The sequence below is a fragment of the Primulina huaijiensis genome, chromosome 9, assembly GCF_012295235.1.
Source record: "Primulina huaijiensis isolate GDHJ02 chromosome 9, ASM1229523v2, whole genome shotgun sequence".
In the NCBI taxonomy this organism is placed as follows: domain Eukaryota; kingdom Viridiplantae; phylum Streptophyta; class Magnoliopsida; order Lamiales; family Gesneriaceae; genus Primulina; species Primulina huaijiensis.
This window is the reverse complement of record NC_133314.1, coordinates 6,061,423-6,081,507: the sequence shown is the minus strand read 5'-3', so window position 1 is coordinate 6,081,507 and position 20,085 is coordinate 6,061,423. Positions and strand designations below refer to the sequence as shown.

Genomic DNA, 20,085 nt, shown 5'->3' with positions numbered 1-20,085 from the left:
GCCGAGCCACGCGTAGGCATGCACCTAGCCGCACGCTTTATTAACGTGGGAACCATTCGAAAACCCTAGGACTCTTCTCCCTAGCCAAGCTCGACTCCAACCCTCGTTTCCACCTTAAATCGTCCATGTTTCAGTCATTAACATCCTATGTTGGCAGCCAAATCTCTTTGAAATCATAACGTTTATGAAACATGCGTAAAATCATCAAAACTTTCAAAATAATTGTTCTTTCGTTTAAAGAATCGTGCATACGTATTTTTCATGCAAAAATAAACAATACAAGCAAAATATGTTTTGAATGATGCGTCAAAGAAATTTAGAAACATGTCCTTGGGTTTTAGAACGCTCGAATATACGATTGTCGGCGTGGGGTGCGAAGAAGGACGAACGGACGACGCAGAATTCCTTGTTTTCTCCTCTCCAAATTTTTTAAACTTGTGTGTGTAGTGTGTGTGTGTGATTTCCTCATTTGTCCAAAACCTGTTTCCTGGATAAAATCGAGCTCGTCTCGTAAAATAATTTGAATTCTATCATTTTTAGAAAAATTTAATCATATTAATAAACCTTGAAAATATTTATTAAAAAATATATTTATTTTATCTTGGTCATTCCCAGTCTCCTTTCATCAGCCTATTATCGAGTATTCGGATAAAATCTTCAATTCTCGTGAAATCATGTCATCTAATCATTTAATTATGCAATCAGACCTTTAATCATATAATATGCGTCATGTAAGCAATTAAAATCAATTAAATAAAACAATTAAAGAATTTAATTCATTTGCATGCATGTGGTTTACGTAGGTTGGCTTATGGACGTTACAGTTATATTTGGAAGAGCTGATCCTTATCATCCTTGGAAGAGCTGATTGCGGTCATCCTTGAAAGAATTCATCTTGGTCTTCTTTGGAAGAGCCAATCCTGGTCATGCTTGAGAGAACTCACCATGTTCATCTTTTGAAGAGCCTATCATGTTCGTCCTTGGAAGAGATGATTATGTCATCTTCAAAAGAGCTGATCGTGATCATCCACAGAAGATCCGATCTTGGTCATCCTTGGAAGAGCCGATTTTTGCCATCCTCGAATGTTCTCATCATGAGCATCTTTTAAAGAGTCGATCCTGATCATCCTTAAAGAGCTGATTTTGATCATTCCTGAATGAGCTCATCATAGTTATATATGGAAAACCCGATATTGGTCATCCTTGAAAGAGCTGATTATGTTCATCCTCAAAAGAGATCATTTGGTTATATTTGGAATAGTCGATCCTTGTCATTTTTGTAAGAGCTGATTCTGCTCGTCATAAAAAGAGCTCATCATAGTCATCTTTAGAGAGTCAATTCTCGATTCTTGGTCATCCTCCAAAGAGCAGATCCTGGTCATCCTTGGAAGAGCACATTCAAGTCAATCTCAAAAGAGCTCTCCTGGTTTTTCCCGAAAGAGCTCATCCTGGTCATACTTGGAAGATGTGATCCTAGTCATCCTTGGTCGATTTGATTATGGTTATCTTCGAAAGCGCTCTTTTAAAGAGCCTATCATGATCATCCTTGGAAGAGCTGATTCTGGTCGGACTCGAAAGAGCTCACCATGGACATCATTGGAATAGCAGATCTGGTCATTCTTAGAAGAGCTGATTCTAGACATCCTCGAAAGAGGTCATCATGATCATCTTTTAAAGAGCCAATCCTCACCCTCGGAAGATCTGATTATGGTCATCCTCGAAAGATATCATCATTGTCATCTTTAGAACAGTCGATCCTGGTCATCCCTGGAAGAAGCTATTCTGGTCATCCTCGAAAGAGCTCATCATGGTCATATTTTAAAGAGCCGATCCTGGTCATCCTTATAAGAGCTGAATTCTGGTCATCCTCGAAAGAGCTAGTCATGGTCATCCATAGAAGAGTCAATCCTGGTCATTTTAGGAAGAGCCGATCCTTGTCATCCTTGAAAAAGCTAGTCCTTATTATCTTCTGAAAAGTTGATTATGGTCATCCTTGAAAGAGCTTATCATAATCATATTTTGAAAATCCGATCTTGATCATTTTTTGAAGAGCTCCTAGTATTTTACCGAGCAGCTCATCATAGCCTTCCTGCGAACAGCTCATGGTCTCTCTCATCATCTTTTGGTTTTTCTGCCAACCAGCTCTTGATTTCCACCGACGGCATGACAAAGATCGATATAAAACCCTCAAATCAAACGTAATTGATCAAAGAGCAAACACCTTGAGAAAAAACAGTTATAACTTTTTTATAGGGAAATCGCCCCGCCCCGGCTCCGCATCGGAAGTTGAAACATATATTAGGAATCGTAGTTGGTATTTTGTATTTCGAGAGTGAAGAGGGCAGATCTGCCACCTTTTCACTCAAGATTAATCCCACTGCTCCCTTCAAATTATAACAACTGTTTCACTCTCTGTTTAGTTATTTTTTTATTCACGTAAATTATATTAAAATATACAACAAATTCTGCGGTAAATCCAAGATGGAGCCAAGACAAACATCCAACCGTGATTCTCTCCTAAAACCGTGCCTCTACATTTTAAATACTCACCCAAGTTGACGTTTCATACCCACTTTTTGTTAGAACTTGTAGCTTTGCTAGGCTTTTTGTTGTTCATATTAATAAAAAATTAATTAACATTGAAATCAATTATTGATTTTCTTGCATTACAATATANATATATAATTTATATAAGAGATTTAAAAACCAACCAGTTCGGTTAATTGGTGGGGTTCATTTCGAAATTTAAAAAAAAATGATATTTTATTCATAATTTTTTAAAAAAAATTATGATATCTCAAATCATTTATATCAACTATCTTAACAATGAATCTTTTCTTCCTATTTACATGGGTCCGTGCTGTGTGCATGAATCCAAACAAATAGACACATGGGGAGGAATATATCACATGTGAGGATAAAGCCAAAAAATGGACAAGATTAGTAGATACTTTTCTCAATAGAAAATTAAATTATAGACTAAAATGAAGTATTATTCTCATAGCTAGAGAGAATGTACTAAATTTCAAATGATAGTGTCCAACATGAAATTTTTTTACATATTATATAATTTCTGGGGTTTCAGTATTCTTTTTATACATGTGGCAAGTTTGAACATATTAATACTTTGTTTGTTAGAGAAATAGTAAGTAATTACACCCAATTCTTTCCAAATCACACAATCTTTGCATTTAATTGGAATCTCTTTTGCGTTTGGAATTTTCGATCAAACTGAACATCCGAAGTAAAACAACACAAACTTGATTTTGAATTCTAATATTTCTGCCTAGATATAAAGATAGGTTTTATCCATGTCTACTAAGTAGAGTAACAAAAAACTTAGATTTCCTCGTACTACATGTTAAAAAGGGACATGAATATGATTACCCAAATGTCTGAAATGAAATTTACAGTGGGACAAAATGACCCCAGCGGTCGCTATTGCCTTTCACGTGAACCCCTCACAAATCACAGGCAAAAACACAAAAGATTATAGCTAGTAGGGGGGGGTGGGGGGTGGGGGGTTAACATGTAACGCGAAAGGACGAGAGTACCCCCCAACCACCCCCAAGGTGACCCGACCCTACGCCAAAAGAATGATTAGGGGCAAAACTGTAATCAACGGAATACACAGACCAGTCCTGTAACTGGACGAATCGTATTTCTCCAACTGCAGAGAATCGACGGCGAGGGGCATGTTCTCCTGGTCAGGGGAGCAGGTGGACTGGTGGGAGGGGGGGTGCGCACTGTACATGATGGCACGCAATACAGCGGAGACAGTGGGTATGTACGCGGTCTTGTTGCGGGCCAGGAGCCACGTCAGCCCCATCAGCTGACAGTCCCTGCTGAGCATTTTGCTCGTCCGGTCGTCCCCTTCCGTTGTACCGTTTCTGCCATTGCCCTTCAGCTGCAAATACGTTCACGCAACGATGGTAATTTGGTCATTTTGCATCACGATCATTTCATATAAAATTTTGTGCATGTAATTAAATGGTCGCTGTAATGTCTTAACACTAAACGATGAACATCGAGTTAATGCATAATACACACATTTATTTTCATACAGAAAACATTCAACGTGAAACCAAGTAGTGAAGTTTTGGCAATTTAGTTCAAAGGTGGTGGGTCACTTTCCATCTATCTAGGGCCACCAACAATGGCTGGCGCTTCTCTGGTTTTTGTATTCTTGTATACATTATCTTATGCTTTCCTCTATATCTTTAAGATGTGACCATCTTTTTTTATCACAAAAAATTTCAAATCTGGTCTTTTCTTGATTATTCTAAAACCTATTTCTACAATAAATAATGCTCCACAGTATGAATATGATACGAAACTGAAAAAGTCTAAGAAAAAGGTGAAAAGACACCTTTTGAACATTGGCTCTAGTTTCCATGCAATTTTTTCTTGATATGATGGCCTTTCAAGATGCTTTATAGAAACTAATTATTTCAAAAATCATTTTGATTTACAATATAACAATCAAAAACACAAATACCCAAAAATCAAAAAAGATTTAAATATAGGATAATGTATAGTCGAAGTGTCAAACATTATCGACAATATTTTCTTGATTTTTCCTTATTCATTTCCATCTCATTTGAAAAAACCCACGTAGTACTCAAAATCATAAATGTAGACAAACTAATCAAATTGTATATAAAATGAAATAAAAGTTAAATACCTAAATTTCTAAGGAAAAAAAAATTGCAGTATCAAGAATGGCACCAAATTTTCATTAGTGAGTTCTTAAATTAAACAAGGAAAACATGTTCATCTGTAATAAATGTAATAGCATTTACTCAACCAATGATTGGGAATTAAATATGGGCTTCATTATCTATTTAAAAAAATAATTTTATTTTTTTTAAAAAAAAGTGGGATTTGAGAAAATGACTCCTAACCTTTTGCAGAGCACCAAGGCAGTTTGTACATCCTGAGTATGAAGAATTCTTGCATCTGTGCTCCAAGTTCATAACAGCAGCGGTGGGGGTGGCGTTTCTGTAGTTTCCGGAGATGTTAAACGCCGCGGGGCAGCTGAGGGAAGTAATCTGGTGCAGCCGTATGCCGCAGAAGCACAGAACGGCGTCGCAAGACGCGTTCGGTTGCGGCAAGTAAATGTTACGGCCCTGCAGCGAGCTCTGCAGCGAGTTCACGCACTTCTGCGAGTCGTCAGGCATCATCGGCAAGTCGGAGCTGGCCGGCGGAGTCGTCTCCGACACCTGCAGAGCCGACCTCGCGTGAGCCGCGAAGAGCCAGGCGGCCAGAACAGGGCAGCACCGGCTGCGGTCGAGGTTGCGGCCGCAGGCCGCGCTCACGCCGCCGAACAGCTCCGCCGACAAGTCCAGCCTGCAGGTTTTGATGTCCGTCTGGACCGGAAAAGCGGGAACGGTGTTGTAATCTCCCGGTTTCAGCGGTTGCGCCGGTTCAGTGAGCAAACCCGCGAGGGACCCATGAAATTGGAACTGTAATGCGACGATAAGGACCAGAATCACCACCATTTTTTAGCAGTGGTTGATAAGGGTTTTCTCGCAATTTTATTCAGTTTACGTAAAGAGAACAAGGGTCTGTTTCTTGTAACTGTGAAAATGGATTGAAAATCTGTTACAGTGGGGATTTCAACAAACCAGAGCAGGGAGATTTTGATTGAAGAAGATGAAGGGGCGGGCAACGAGAAATGTGAGCTCTGTGGAAGAATAAAGGAAAGGGGGAGAGGATTGGAGGAGTCTGTACAATGTTAAGCGTGTCTCAAATGAGTTGGATTATAGTTTTTGTATGATTTGTTATTTGTTTTATTATTAGGGATATTTTTCATATATAAAAAAAAATATAAAATTATATATATTTCATAAAAATTTAATTAGTAAGTTTTTTATGTTACAGTCTCATAGATCTGTCAAACAGGTCAATCATATTCATATTTATAATAATAAATAAAAAAAATTTACATAAAAAGTAATACATATTAATGAATGACACAAATATGAGATTCATCTAACAAAATTAAGTCATGAAATTTAATTCAAGTTTACACAGAATCCATAAATATTAATTAGTAGAGTATGTCTCTTGTGAGACGGTCTCACGAATCTTTATCTGTGAGACGGGTCAACCCTACCGATATTCACAATAAAAAGTAATAATTTTTCATTAATGATCCAAATAAGAGATCGGTCTCAGAAAATATGACCCGTGAGATCGTCTCACATAAATTTTTGTCTAATTAGTATTCATTTCGTCTCAATTTTTTTGTTTTTCACGTGAAATAAGAAAATAATTGGAAAAACTAATTTACATACAGACTTTCTATTTTATTCGTTATGATTTTTTCAAAAAATAGCTGTATGTTCTCTATGACTTAGTTAATAAGGGTTTATTAGTAAAACAAGAAAAAGTAAAATTAGATATATAAAAAAAAATTAGTTTATTTATTTGAGAAAAATAAATAAAATTTAAATAATTGAGACGAAAATAGTATAATATTTATTTGGAGTAGAATGAAATATATATGAATATGGTGATATGTTATTTGTTTTATAATTGAGCGTGACATAAAATATTGTGAGAATATTTAAATAATTTTTTTTGTAAAATGCATATTATATAAACTTATTTATATTATTAATAATTTTCCTAAATTTTCATATCATATAGTTAAATAGTTTTGGAAAAAAAATACGAAGACCAAGTACATAATATAACAATTAATAATTAATTAAACAGATAGAAATATATTAATAATTTATATTGATCAAAAGATATGGTGGGGTGGTTAAAGTTGGCAATGGGTGAAAAAAGGGGCAGAGAAAAAAAATGAAAGTCAGAAAGGTTCACCGGTCCCGTATATTTTATTGAGAAGCCTAGAAAAAAAATGTTGTTTAAAAAAAAGGTTATTTTCTTGATTTTCAAAGTGTACATTTCAATAAATCTTCACTCTATTTGCGTTTAGATTTTACTATCTTGTTCACTAAAAGCTAATTTAAGCTTCCTATTTTATTTAAAAAAAATTTAACGTCATCACTGACCTTTTTTTTAGTACATAACATTGTTATATTTGAAACGTTTGTAACTTAAAATTCTACTGAAATATTTTTATTTTTTTATTTAAAAACTATGACGAAAAATACATGCACTCATAGATATTTAAATAAGTTAATCATGCATTTTAAAATTCATTCAATCACTGACTAAAAATAACTACAATTACACAAAATCTAAAATGCAACCAAATCTCCTAGTCTACTGTTTTAAAAGAACTCAACATCTGTCAATATCATCAACGTAAAAAGAGATGCAAAAACATTTAAAATATTGTTCACACTCATGACTCGTGATCATAATATGTGGAAGAATGCAAGGTCCTCGGGTTATCATGTATACCCCCAACTCCGCCTACTCAGTCTTCTGCGTCTCCGGTCTCCACATCCTCATGATCACTTTCCTCAATCACACGTAGTGGGTCTAAAGACTCAACACACCTCAACCGTAATAACAAATATGTATATATATATATATCTGCAACAGTGAAAAGTACTATAATTAAAATAATTTTCATGATCTTCAAAAGCGTAAACTTAAACATAGCATAACATATTCAAATGATGTCATATCGTATCAATATATACGTGTTCATTTTTCCTTATTGAATTCAGATCATTAGTTGTGAATTTCGTATCAGCTCTAAGTCGATGGATCCATCTACGTATAACCGCGATACCCGATGGCAGGGACATCAGCGACAGTTTTACCCATACACTGAGCCTTGGCCTTACATGTTCATATTCATGTTCATGTTCATGTTCATGTTCATATTAGTCACAACCAACTCACCTCCTTCAAAAATGTATCATCATATTCATCACTTGTAAAATTCATACAAATACATACATCTTCTTTAAACCAAGCATGCAACGTTTTTTCCAGTATTTACATAAGAATTCATATTCATAATTACCATATACATTTTAAACATGCATTTACAGTTATCAGGGCACTGTCAGGACTACTAACTCGACCCGAACCAACCAAACTTATTGAAATACCTCAAAACAAATTTATAACTATTTCCTAGACGTAAACTCGAGCTCAAAATTTAACTTTTATAGTTCGCTTAAAACATAGACCGGAGTCCACATTTTAGCCCGAACTTAAACCATAATTCAAAGGCGCCTAACCAAACCCTGTATGCCCAATTAAACCATCAATAACCTTGGACACATTGACATATCAACACCCAAAACGAACCATGCTCATCTAACTCAATAACTCTCAAGTTCAGGACTAGCGCAAAGGCGCTGGTTGAGTAGCGCTTGTAAGCGCCTAGGAGCGATGCGGTGCTACAAGAGCCGAATCTCAAGCGTTGCAGCGCTGCGGTGCCAAACCTGTGGGGAAAAAGCCTAAATTTCCACCTCAAACCAAACCTTCCTACGCTCCCTCGACCCGAACTAGGCTCGAACAAACCTATCTTAGACCACAACCAAAGCTTCCTGCACTGTCCTAGCCATGACCTTCAACCCCATGCTCTTGAATACACGCGAACCACCCGTACGCCCCAAAACCTAGACACAAACAAGAAATTTCGATCGGCCACCTATAGGAACGGGATCTAGCTCGAATTTTTCCATCTAAATCCATGGTAAACCTGCAATAGATCACTCTTATCTCTCTAGCCATGTCAACCCCTTACAAAACATTATCAGCACATGAGAAACATGCAAGAAAGTCCACGTTTTCGCATAAAACCAAGCTAAACGATGCATGATACCATATCACTAATATATCATGCAAATACAATTAGAAATATTAATGTGATCGATGAGAAAAGAGGGGAATCGGGCGTGCCTTAATGATGAAATGTACGCAACATGACGACCAACAGAGCGAGGGACGAACACTGGAGGACGGGGCGACATTTCTACCAAATTTCCTTGCAAGAAATGAAGCAAATTTGCTGGGAGAGGCGCAAATGGTGAGGTGAGGGAGTAGGGTTTTTGAGAACGTCTACTACTTAAAATACTAATAGATTTTTTTTAAGCTCTTTTTGAAAATTATATCTTTATCCATGCATGCAATAGTAACTGAAAATTTCACATTTTAAAATAAAAGAGATAAACTAATAGATAAAAATACTATAGTTTAAAATTAGACAATTCGTCAACCCTCGACATACGTTTTAAAAAATAAAACAAATATAAAACATGTAAAAATCTTTTCAAAAATTGTAGGACCGAGTGCTTACCGCTTTACCAAAAACTATAGCTGGTGGTGATGGTGCATCTCAAAGCTCGTAAACTGCACAACAGGTCAAGCACCACGGTTCGATCGCTCTACCAAGTAGGGACAATTATTGCACCCAACAATCTCCCTCCCAATAATTGCACTCCTTGCAATCAATGAGAATCGAACTCGTGACCTTGACTCTGATACCAATTGTAGGACCGAGTGCTTACCGCTTTAGCAAAAGCTATAGCTGGTGGTAATGGTGCAACTCAAATCTTTTAAACCGCACAACAGCTCAAGCACCACGGTTCGATCACTCTACCAAGCAGGGATAATTATTGCACCCAACTAACATCAATATAATAAAAAGACATAGTATGAAAATATCAAAAATCTCTCCATCTCATAAACATGATGTGCGGAAAATACGGTCTTCGGGTTCGCGTGCGCACAACCAACTCTGCCTACTCAGTCTTCGGCACCTCCAATCTCCTGATCAATATGCTCACATGCATCATTCACACCTATTGAGTCTAAAGACTCAACACACCTGTAATGTTATAACGAGTACATATACATAACATGTAACAGTAAAAAGTATTATAATCAACATACATTTCTTAATCTTAAAAGTGTAAACACAAATGTAATAAGACATAACGTTTCAAAACATGTCTCAACATATCATCATATATGTGTTCATTTTCTTTAATTGAATTCAGTTGATTAACTATGACTTTCTTAGACATAAACTCGAGCTCGTTCCAAAACTTATACGATTTGTTTTAAAACTTCGACCGGGGTCCCGGTTTTAACCCGAATCTACCGAAACTTAACCAAATCTTCCCAACTTTAAACCGTAACTTAAACTACACAACCAGCCCCTAAACCACTAATTCCAGACCCTTAAGACCTACGAATCACGACGGGAAGTTGCTGGAGATTTCCAGCGCGTTGCAATATACAAACCCTAATGCATTAAACCTTCAGACTTTCGACTCTAGGCCCTACCAACCCGAGCCAGCCTTGAACCAACCCTTCCTAGCCCACCTTTGGACCCTCCTGGACCGACCTAACCCCAGCTCACAGCCCCATGCACGCTGCAAGACACAAACACTCGCTAGCCCCCAAACACGCCCCAACCGAGACCAACCCTTACACCTCTCGCCCGATCGGCCTCAAGACTCCATCCAACAGCCTTCGAGCCCTCCTAAGCCACGGCTTAGACCCACCAGGGTTCGGTCCAAGGCCAAGAACGGCCCTTGCACAGCCGGCGCACCACAAACCTTCGATCTAGTCATATAGCTGCTAGGTTTCTCAACACAAGCCGATAGATGCTCACCTAAACTGTGGGGACCCGGACGCTAATCAATTCTTAATCATCATTGGACGCAAATCAATTCTTAATCATCATTAGGATCAATTTACTAATCAAGTAATTAGGGTCATAAAATTTTTTCTTTAATTGTGAAACGTAATGGAATCAAATGCCTATGCATATCAGTATAAAAGTATAAATCTGATACAATATACAAACATCTCAAACTAAGGTTCAACAGCTAATGTCACGTGTCAAAACCCTATATACATCAAGTCCGTAGTCTCCACTCTATCACGATCTCTCTCTTCATCTCCTTGACCATGATCCTGTCCCACCTGTTGTCATATACACATACAAACAAGACAACAGCCGGATGACTCCGGTGAGAATATAATCCCCAGTATAAATCAAAGAAACATGCAAGCATAAAATCGATAGAAATGCATGAAATAGATATCAAGAACATGTATCAAATCTGAAAACATGAATCAATATAAAACTGTAAATAAACTCGTGACTCCACGTCTCAGACTAGACTCAATCCTAGTCTAGGGATCCCGGTTTCCAGACGTTGGCATTCCATATCGAATTTCAGTAATAGAAGAAACTCCAATTCTATACCCTTCGATATAACCAAACATCCAGTGTCCTGACCTAACAGTCACAGACTTTGGCACTCTCGCCAATACACTATCCTGTAACAGAGTGCAATGTGCCAATGACGATTCCATCACAATCCGACACTTCTGTCACAAGATTACTCGTCTAATACTCGCCTATAACATGCTTCCTATAAATCAATAGAAACAAGCATATCAATTCAAATCAAGGCATATAATAACAATCAGTATGTGATTTAGGGAAACTCAAGTATGTACTACTCAAGTCGATCTCCCAATACCACATTGACTTATACCTTTCGTTCGTCGTCTCGGTCTGAATAACTGGAAGTTCTGAATTCAAGGCTGTCGCTGTAAATCTGAAACGACATATCGAGAAAAATAATATCAACATTTCATTCTCAATTCAACACTGACTCTGATTAATCTGAATTAATTCAATTCAACGGCATAACGGCACAATCTCAATATCCCCGTCAATACAGTATCACCAGATATCCATTACAAATCATAACCCATATCCGATACAATTTATAATCAGTCTATAATCCAAATCTATTCAATTTCCAATCAATATAATCAGAAAATCATAACAATTCCATAATCAGTCTGTTCTTCAATCCGGTTTTGATTCTACGATGTGTAGTATTCCCAGAACACATAATAATGATCAAATAATAATTTCTCCAATATCATAATTTCAAATGATAACAGAACTCAATAAAACTTACGTCCTGTAGTAGCTGTCGACGAGAAGATCTCAGAACCGTGTCCGGATTTAAATTCTGATATACGGATATTGACAAATCACAATTCTGAACGTTGAAGGAAACTTAACAATTCTCTGTAGCTATTATCGATTTCTTCTCTGAAGGTTTGAAATGGAGATTGTCATATATATATATATATATCAAATTACATGGTGGTGACAAGTGTCCCACTAAAATACTTAATTGCACTTTAGCCCCTGAAATCTACACTATTTGCAATTCGGTCCTCACAACTCTTTTTACTTCAATTTCACTCCTAAAGAATTATAAAACCATGGAATATGACTCAACATTCCAAAATTCATCAATTAAATAATCTCGGATTAAAATGATAAAATCTCGGGCCTTACAATTCTCCCCCTCTGAGACATGATTTCGTCCTCGAAATCTCAGGCTATCATATCAGATCACAAGCAAATCAATCAACGCAATAAACAGGCAGAAATAATAGAAGCTGAAATAAAGTACTCACATCAGAGAAATAACTCTGGGAATTCCTGTCTCATATCTGATTCAGTCTCCCAAGTAGCTTCTTCAATGCCATGACGAGTCCACTGGACTTTCACAAGTGGGATAGTTTTCGTTCAGAGTTTCTTTTCTTTACGATCAATAATCTGAATCGGCTTTTCCACATAACTCAGACTTTCATCAAGTTCTGCCTCGTCTGGCTGAATAATATGAGAATCATCGGGGAGGTACTTCCGCAGCATAGATACATGAAAGACATCATTTATTCCAGATAAAGACATAGGTAAAGCAAGACGATAGGCACGATCTCCTATTTTCTCGAGAATGTCATATGGCCCAATATAACGTGGAGACAACTTTCCTTTCTTGTCAAATCTGACAACTCCCTTCTTTGAAAGGTGAAATCTTCAGGAATACTCGGTCTTCTGTCTCAAATACCAACGGTCTACGTCGAACATTGGCATATTTGGCCTGTCTATCTTGAGCTGTTTTCATTCTCTTCTGAATCAGCTTTACCTTTTCAGTCATTTCTCTGATCATGTCAGGTCCAATCTCAGGAACTTCAGAGATGTCGTCCCAATACAGAGGGGGTCTGCACTTCTTACCGTACAACGCTTCAAATGGAGCCATCTCAATACTCATCTGATAGCTGTTATTGTACGAAAACTCACAAAGTGGCAATGCCTCTTGCCATCAAGTGCTAAAATCAAGCACTACAGCTCGCAGCATATCCTCCAATGTCCGGATCGTCCGCTCGGACTGTCCGTCAGTCTGTGGATGATATGCGGTACTCAGATGCAACTTCGTACCTAGAGCCTGCTGTAAACTCTGCCAGAAGTGCGAAGTAAACCGAGGATCACGATCTGATACAATCGACTTCGGCACTCCGTGCAATCTGACCACCTCTCTAACATAGATCTCAGCCATCTGGTCATATCTGTATGTCATCTGATACGAAACAAAACATGCTGATTTGGTCAATCTGTCAATCACGATCCAAATCGCATCACAACCTCTTGCGGATCTCGGTAACTGCGTCACAAAATCCATGGAAATGTGATCCCATTTCCATTCAGGAATTGATAAACTGTGCAGTAAACCTCCTGATTTCTTTCTTTCAGCTTTCACCTGTTGGCAATTCAGACACTTTGACACAAACTCTGTGATATCAGATTTCATCTGTTTCCACCAAAACTGTCTTCAAATCATTGTACATCTTTCTGCCACCAGGATGAATGCTAAAACAACTGCGGTGCGCTTCTGTCAATATCTGTTGTCTCAATTCTGAAACATTCGGCACAACAATACGATTATTCACGTACAGTACATCATCACGTACCTGATACTCTGACTGATGACCTGCTCTGACCATCTCAATCGATTCCTGTACTTTCTGATCAACTTTCTGAGCCGCTTTAATTTTCACAATCAGCTCTGGTTCAGCTCGAATAACATATAATCTCAAAGGCTGACAATCTGTTTCAAATACTAATCCGGACAAACAGCAATCTTCTATCAAATTTGAAACACCTATAGTCGATAAGGACAAAGAACATACCTTTCGACTTAGGGCATCGGCTGCTGCATTCGATTTTCCTGGGTAGTATTTGATTTCACAATCAAAATCTTTAAGCAAATCAAGCCATCTTCGCTGTCTCATATTCAACTCAGACTGTGAAAACAAATATTTCAGACTTTTATGATCAGAATAAATTTCGAATTTCTCACCGTAGAGATAGTGTCGCCATATCTTCAAAGCAAATACAATGGCTGTCAATTCAAGGTCATGAATTGGGTAGCGAGATTCATGCGGTTTCAGCTGTCTCAAGGCATAAGCAATCACATGCCCTTGCTGCATCAACACACAACCCAGACCTCTGTGAGAAGCATCACAATACACGACAAAATCACCAGTACCTGAGGGGATAGTTAGGATCGGAGCACTGGTCAATCGTTTCTTCAATTCCAGAAAACTGGACTCACAGTCTTCTGACCAAATGAACGGAGCATTTTTCTGTGTTAACTGAGTAATAGGTTTAGCAATACTCGAGAAATCCTTAATAAATCGACGGTAATATCCTGCCAAACCCATAAAACTGCGTATCTCTGGCCCAGTTGTCGGTCTAGGCCAACTGATCACGGCTTCAACCTTGCTAGGATCCACAGAAATCCCAACTCCAGATATAATGTGACCTAGAAATACTACCTGTCTCAACCAAAACTCACATTTCGACAGTTTAGCATATAATTTCTCAGCTCTCAGAATTTTCAACACAGTTTTCAAATGTTCTGCATGCTCCATCATATTCTTCGAATAAATCAAAATATCATCAATGAATATAATCACAAAATGATCGAGATATTTCTGGAATACACGGTTCATCAACCCCATAAATACAGCCGGTGCATTCGTCAAACCAAATGGCATGACAATAAACTCGTAATGTCCATACCTGGTTCTGAATGCTGTCTTTGAGATATCAGAATCCCTGACTCTCAGCTGATGGTATCCAGATCTCAAATCGATCTTGGAATATACAGATGAGCCCTGCAACTGATCAAACAAATCATCAATGCGACGCAAGGGATATTTATTCTTTACCGTTGCTTTGTTCAGTTGCCGGTAGTCGATACAGAGTCTCTAGAACCGTCTTTCTTCCTCACAAATAATACTGGAGCACCCCAAGTAGATACACTCGGTCTGATGTAAACCTTGGCCAGTAAATCCTCCAACTGTTCTTTCAACTCTTTCAACTCAATCGGTGCCATTCTGTACGGAGCACTGGAAATCGGAACTGTACCTGGCATCAACTCGGTGCTGAAGTCTATCTCTCGAATCGGAGGCAAACCAGGAATCTCATCTGGAAAGACATCAGCAAACTCGCAAACCACTGGCGAATCCGCCAATGATGGACTCGGTTTCAGTAAATCAACTGAATAGACAAGGAATCCCTCCGCTCCTTTCTGCAACCATCGAGTCATAGACAATACGGATATCAAAGGAATTCTAGATCGAGAACCCTTACCGTAGAATTTCCACTCATCAACCATATCCGATCTGAATCTCACAATCTTGTGGAAACAATCAACAGTGGCTATGTACTTGGTTAACATATCGATACCGATAATACAATCAAAATAAGATAACCCAATCACAATACAATCTAACTCAATCTCATGTCCATCATACTGTAGCATACAACGTTTCACAGATTTCACTGATATCAAACCTGTCCCAACGGAGAAGAGACAGACACTACAGCAGATAATGACTCAATGGCCAAAGAATGCATCAATGCAAATCGTTCAGATATGAATGTATGTGATGCACCAGTATCTATCAATACATAGACAGGATAACCAGAAATAAAACAGTTACCTGCAAAAACATCGTCTGGTGCGTCCTGAGCCTGCTCCTCAGTCAAAGGGAACACTCTGGCCTGCTGTCTAGGAGGCTGGCTAACTTTCTGGCTTCCTCCTGGCCTCGGCTGTGACTGGGATGATGCTGGCTGAAAGGAGTGGACTACATATGGTCGTCTACCAGTCTGAGCTACTGATCCAGATGACTCAGCACCCTGCGGCCTCTGAGCATCTCTCTGAGGACATACTCGGGCAAAATGTCCCTGCTGCCTACAAATACGGCAACTGCCAAACACTCATCGGCACTGCTCTGTGGAATGCTTCCCTCCACAAGTGCTCTCTCCTCATCTCCTTGGTCCTGATCCTGTCTCACCTGTTGTCATATACACATACAAACAAGACAACAGCCGGATAACTCCAGTGAGAATATAATCCTCAGTATAAATCAAAGAAACATGCAAGCATATAATCGATAGAAATGCATAAAATAGATATCAAGAACATGTATCAAATCTGAAAACATGAATCAATATAAAACTGTAATTAAACTCGTGACTCCACGTCTCAGACTAGACTCAATCCTAGTCTAGGGATCCCGGTTTCCAGACGTTGGCATTCCATATCGAATTTCAGTAATAGAAAAAACTCCAATTCTATACCCTTCGATATAACCAAACATCCAGTGTCCTGACCTAACCGTCACAGACTTTGGCACTCTCGCCAATACACTATCCTCTAACAGAGTGCAATGTGCCAATGACGATTCCATCACTATCCGGCACTTCTGTCACAAGATTACTCGTCTAATACTCGCCTATAACATGCTTCCTATAAATCAATAGAAACAAGCATATCAATTCAAATCAAGGCATATAATAACAATCAGTATGTGATTTAGAGAAACTCAAGTATGTACTACTCAAGTCGATCTCCCAATACCACATTGACTTATACCTTTCGTTCTTCGTCTCGGTCTGAATAACTGGAAGTTCTGAATTCAAGGCTGTCGCTGTAAATCTGAAACAACATATCGAGAAAAATAATATCAACATTTCATTCTCAATTCAACACTGACTCTGATTAATCTGAATTAATTCAATTCAACGGCATAACGGCATAATCTCAATATCCCCGTCAATACAGTATCACCAGATATCCATTACAAATCATAACCCATATCCGATACAATTTATAATCAGTCTATAATCCAAATCTATTCAATTTCCAATCAATATAATCAGAAAATCATAACAATTCCATAATCTGTCTGTTCTTCAATCCGGTTTCGATTCTACGATGTGTAGTATTCCCAGAACACATAATAATGATCAAATAATAATTTCGCCAATATCATAATTTGAAATGATAACAGAACTCAATAAAACTTACGTCCTGTAGTAGCTGTCGACGAGAGGATCTCAGAACCGTGTCCGGATTTAAATTCTGATATACGGATATTGTCAAATCACAATTCTGAACGTTGAAGCAAACTTAACAATTCTCTGTAGCTATTCTCGTTTTCTTCTCTGAAGGTTTGAAATGGAGATTGTCATATATATATATATATCAAATTACATGGTGGTGACAAGTGTCCCACTAAAATACTTAATTGCACTCTAACCCCTGAAATCTTCACTATTTTCAATTCGGTCCTCACAACTCTTTTTACTTCAATTTCACTCCTAAAGAATTATAAAACCATGGAATATGACTCAACATTCCAAAATTCATCAATTAAATAATCTCGGATTAAAATGATAAAATCTCGGGTCTTACATAAACCGACCAAGCCTCGACCCCAACATTTAATCCTCATCATTCTCGACATTATCAGCTCCCTAGAAACCCAAGTCGGCTGTACCTTTCCACAATGACGACAAAAACGTGAGCTTGTACAAAAGGGTATGCATATATCATGTCAAACCTTGCAAAAATGATACAACTAGATAAATCAAATGATTCTCCATGCAACTACATACACATCAGCATATAAATGGTGTAAATGTTGAAAAAAAGAGATACATGATGTGCCTTAATGTTTGTGTGCTCGAAAACTCGAAGGTTCTTGCGTAGAACGCTCACTGGAGAGGCGGGGATGAGTTTCTCTTTGAAAGCTATGGAGCAAATGAGGTGGCTGCTAAAGAACAATTTCGAAAAGGCTGCTGCACCAAAGGGGAGGGGCGGCCGTGTGATGGGGAGTAGGTTTAGGATTGCTAATGATGTGTTAAGTAGAAAGTTTAACATAAATGGGCCTTAAATAAAAATTAAATGGATAAAGAGGATTTCGGGCTCATTAAGCGATGAAATAAAACAATAAAGCCCGAAAACACTCTCGAAAAATATTTCATTTTGGTACGTTTTTGAAAATATTGCCCGAACCCTCAAAAAATCCTCTGAATCATTAAAATTTGCGTACCGGTAAAAATATAACCCAACGAGTAAAAATACCCTATCAAAGCCCATTTTCAAAAATCATACTTAAATACCCCATATATTAAATAATTAAAACTAATTATTTAATAAAAAAATATTTTTCCTGATTATATCCAATCTCCGTTACCCATTCGAGCGCGAAATGCAACTTAAAACCCTAATGCATGAAACTTTAAATAACCAAGAAATAAACACCTAACCATGCAATAATCATACAATAAATGCATAAAAATCATTAAACACATATTTTAAATAAAAATCCTATATTGCATGCAGTTAAATTACGTAACTCGAATTTCCTAGACCTTAAAGTTTTGGAGCGAAAAAAATTGATTTACATGTAATAGGATAATGGGCCTAGGTTTAGCATGGTGAGGTATAATGGGCTTGAATAAAAAACTAACAAAAAAAGCCCATTAGGTCCAATAACATGCACGTAAAATATTTCGTCTTGGCACGTTTTCAAAAATATTACCCGAACCCTCAAAAAGTCCTCCATTTTGCTAAAAATCATCTACCGATTAAAAATACGGTTCAACGTGTAAAAATACTGCAAATGACCATTTTCAAAATTTTAATAACAATTACATCATATATTAAATAATTAAAAATAGTTATTTAATTAAAACATTTGCCTCAAATTGCCTCGGTTTCCGTTTCTTGTTCGAACGTATATACTGTTAAAAGCCCATTTAAATGCAATCTAGTAATTCATGAAATAAAAACACATATGCATGTCATAAACACGCATTTAAGTATCATTAAATAAGCATTTTAATAAAATCCTAGATTCGCATATAGTCAGGTTACGTCGTTCGAATTTCTAGACCTTACAATATCTATCATGTCTGTTCAAAGACATAGGACTACACAAGATTACTAACCCATATACCATGAATATGAAGGTTTTTTTTATATATATAGATCATCATTCTTTCATATAATAAATTTTCGTATAATAAATTAAATATTTTACCTCTTTGACATGAATGTCGTCAAGTTGTATCTACCAGGTTTTACAGAATGTTTCTCATAACCTAACCACACACTTGCAATACATGGTTCCTGATGTGAATTCTTTCAACTGCACTTAGTACAACAATATATCGTTTCCTACCTCAAGGTATATAGTAAAGAAATTTAATGTTGAAAAGAATAGATCAGAGAGACGGTAAGCATTGATTCTTTAATTCAAACATACAACATATTATTACATAGTAATCTTATGTAAAAGAGAAGAAACTTGTTTAGCTACTTATCGTAGCTGAAATTACAACACATATAAATTGAAAATATTACAAATTTTATTTTGAAAGAAAATGAAGAGGTTGAATAATGTCTTCATATTCTTTCTATCCAGATATATATAGAAGTATTGGTGAATTTGAAATCCGAATTTCAGACTTGTGAATTGCTTTTCCAGTTGTGGTCGACAACATCTTTTAGTTGGTGTACCACTAGTTAATGGTATCTCATGTTGTGGTGGTTGAGTGGTACATCCTTCACTAATAGAGTGGTTGGATCACATGTCTTTTTCACCTTTGTCGGAGAATCTTTTGTTTTTGTATGGTCTCGGTGAAAACGTGACTTGTGTGGACCTTCACCACTTGGACTTGTCTCCGTATTATGTATTCGGTCAGATTTGGACCGAAAACCTTTTCTGAATTCTGGCACTTTCTGGTTTCGGTATTCTGGACAGATTCTTTCTTACCATCTTCTCGCATGAGCCATAATGCATAATTTCTGACGAGTCTCTTTACACCTTCAATAGCTTGCTGGTCCACAGAAGATTCATTTTCTTTTCAAATATTTCTTCTGCAAAGCTTGTAGTTTTTTTTTGTCATGGTATTTAACAGAAAATATTCATTTACAGAAATCCCCATGCTCGTCTAGT

At 37.4% G+C, this 20,085-nt stretch overlaps 1 protein-coding gene across 1 annotated transcript; it reads right to left on the bottom strand.

Annotated features, from left to right (window-relative positions):
- Positions 1–3,287: 3,287 nt before the first annotated feature.
- LOC140985234 (uncharacterized GPI-anchored protein At4g28100) lies at positions 3,288–5,761 on the bottom strand. The gene is made up of 2 exons (XM_073453024.1): positions 4,905–5,761; positions 3,288–3,907 (listed from the first exon to the last, which is right to left on the bottom strand). Exons 1-2 carry the CDS (start codon positions 5,499–5,501, stop codon positions 3,584–3,586), a joined length of 921 nt encoding a protein of 306 aa, XP_073309125.1. The 5' UTR covers positions 5,502–5,761; the 3' UTR covers positions 3,288–3,583.
- Between the last annotated feature and the right edge of the window lie 14,324 nt (positions 5,762–20,085).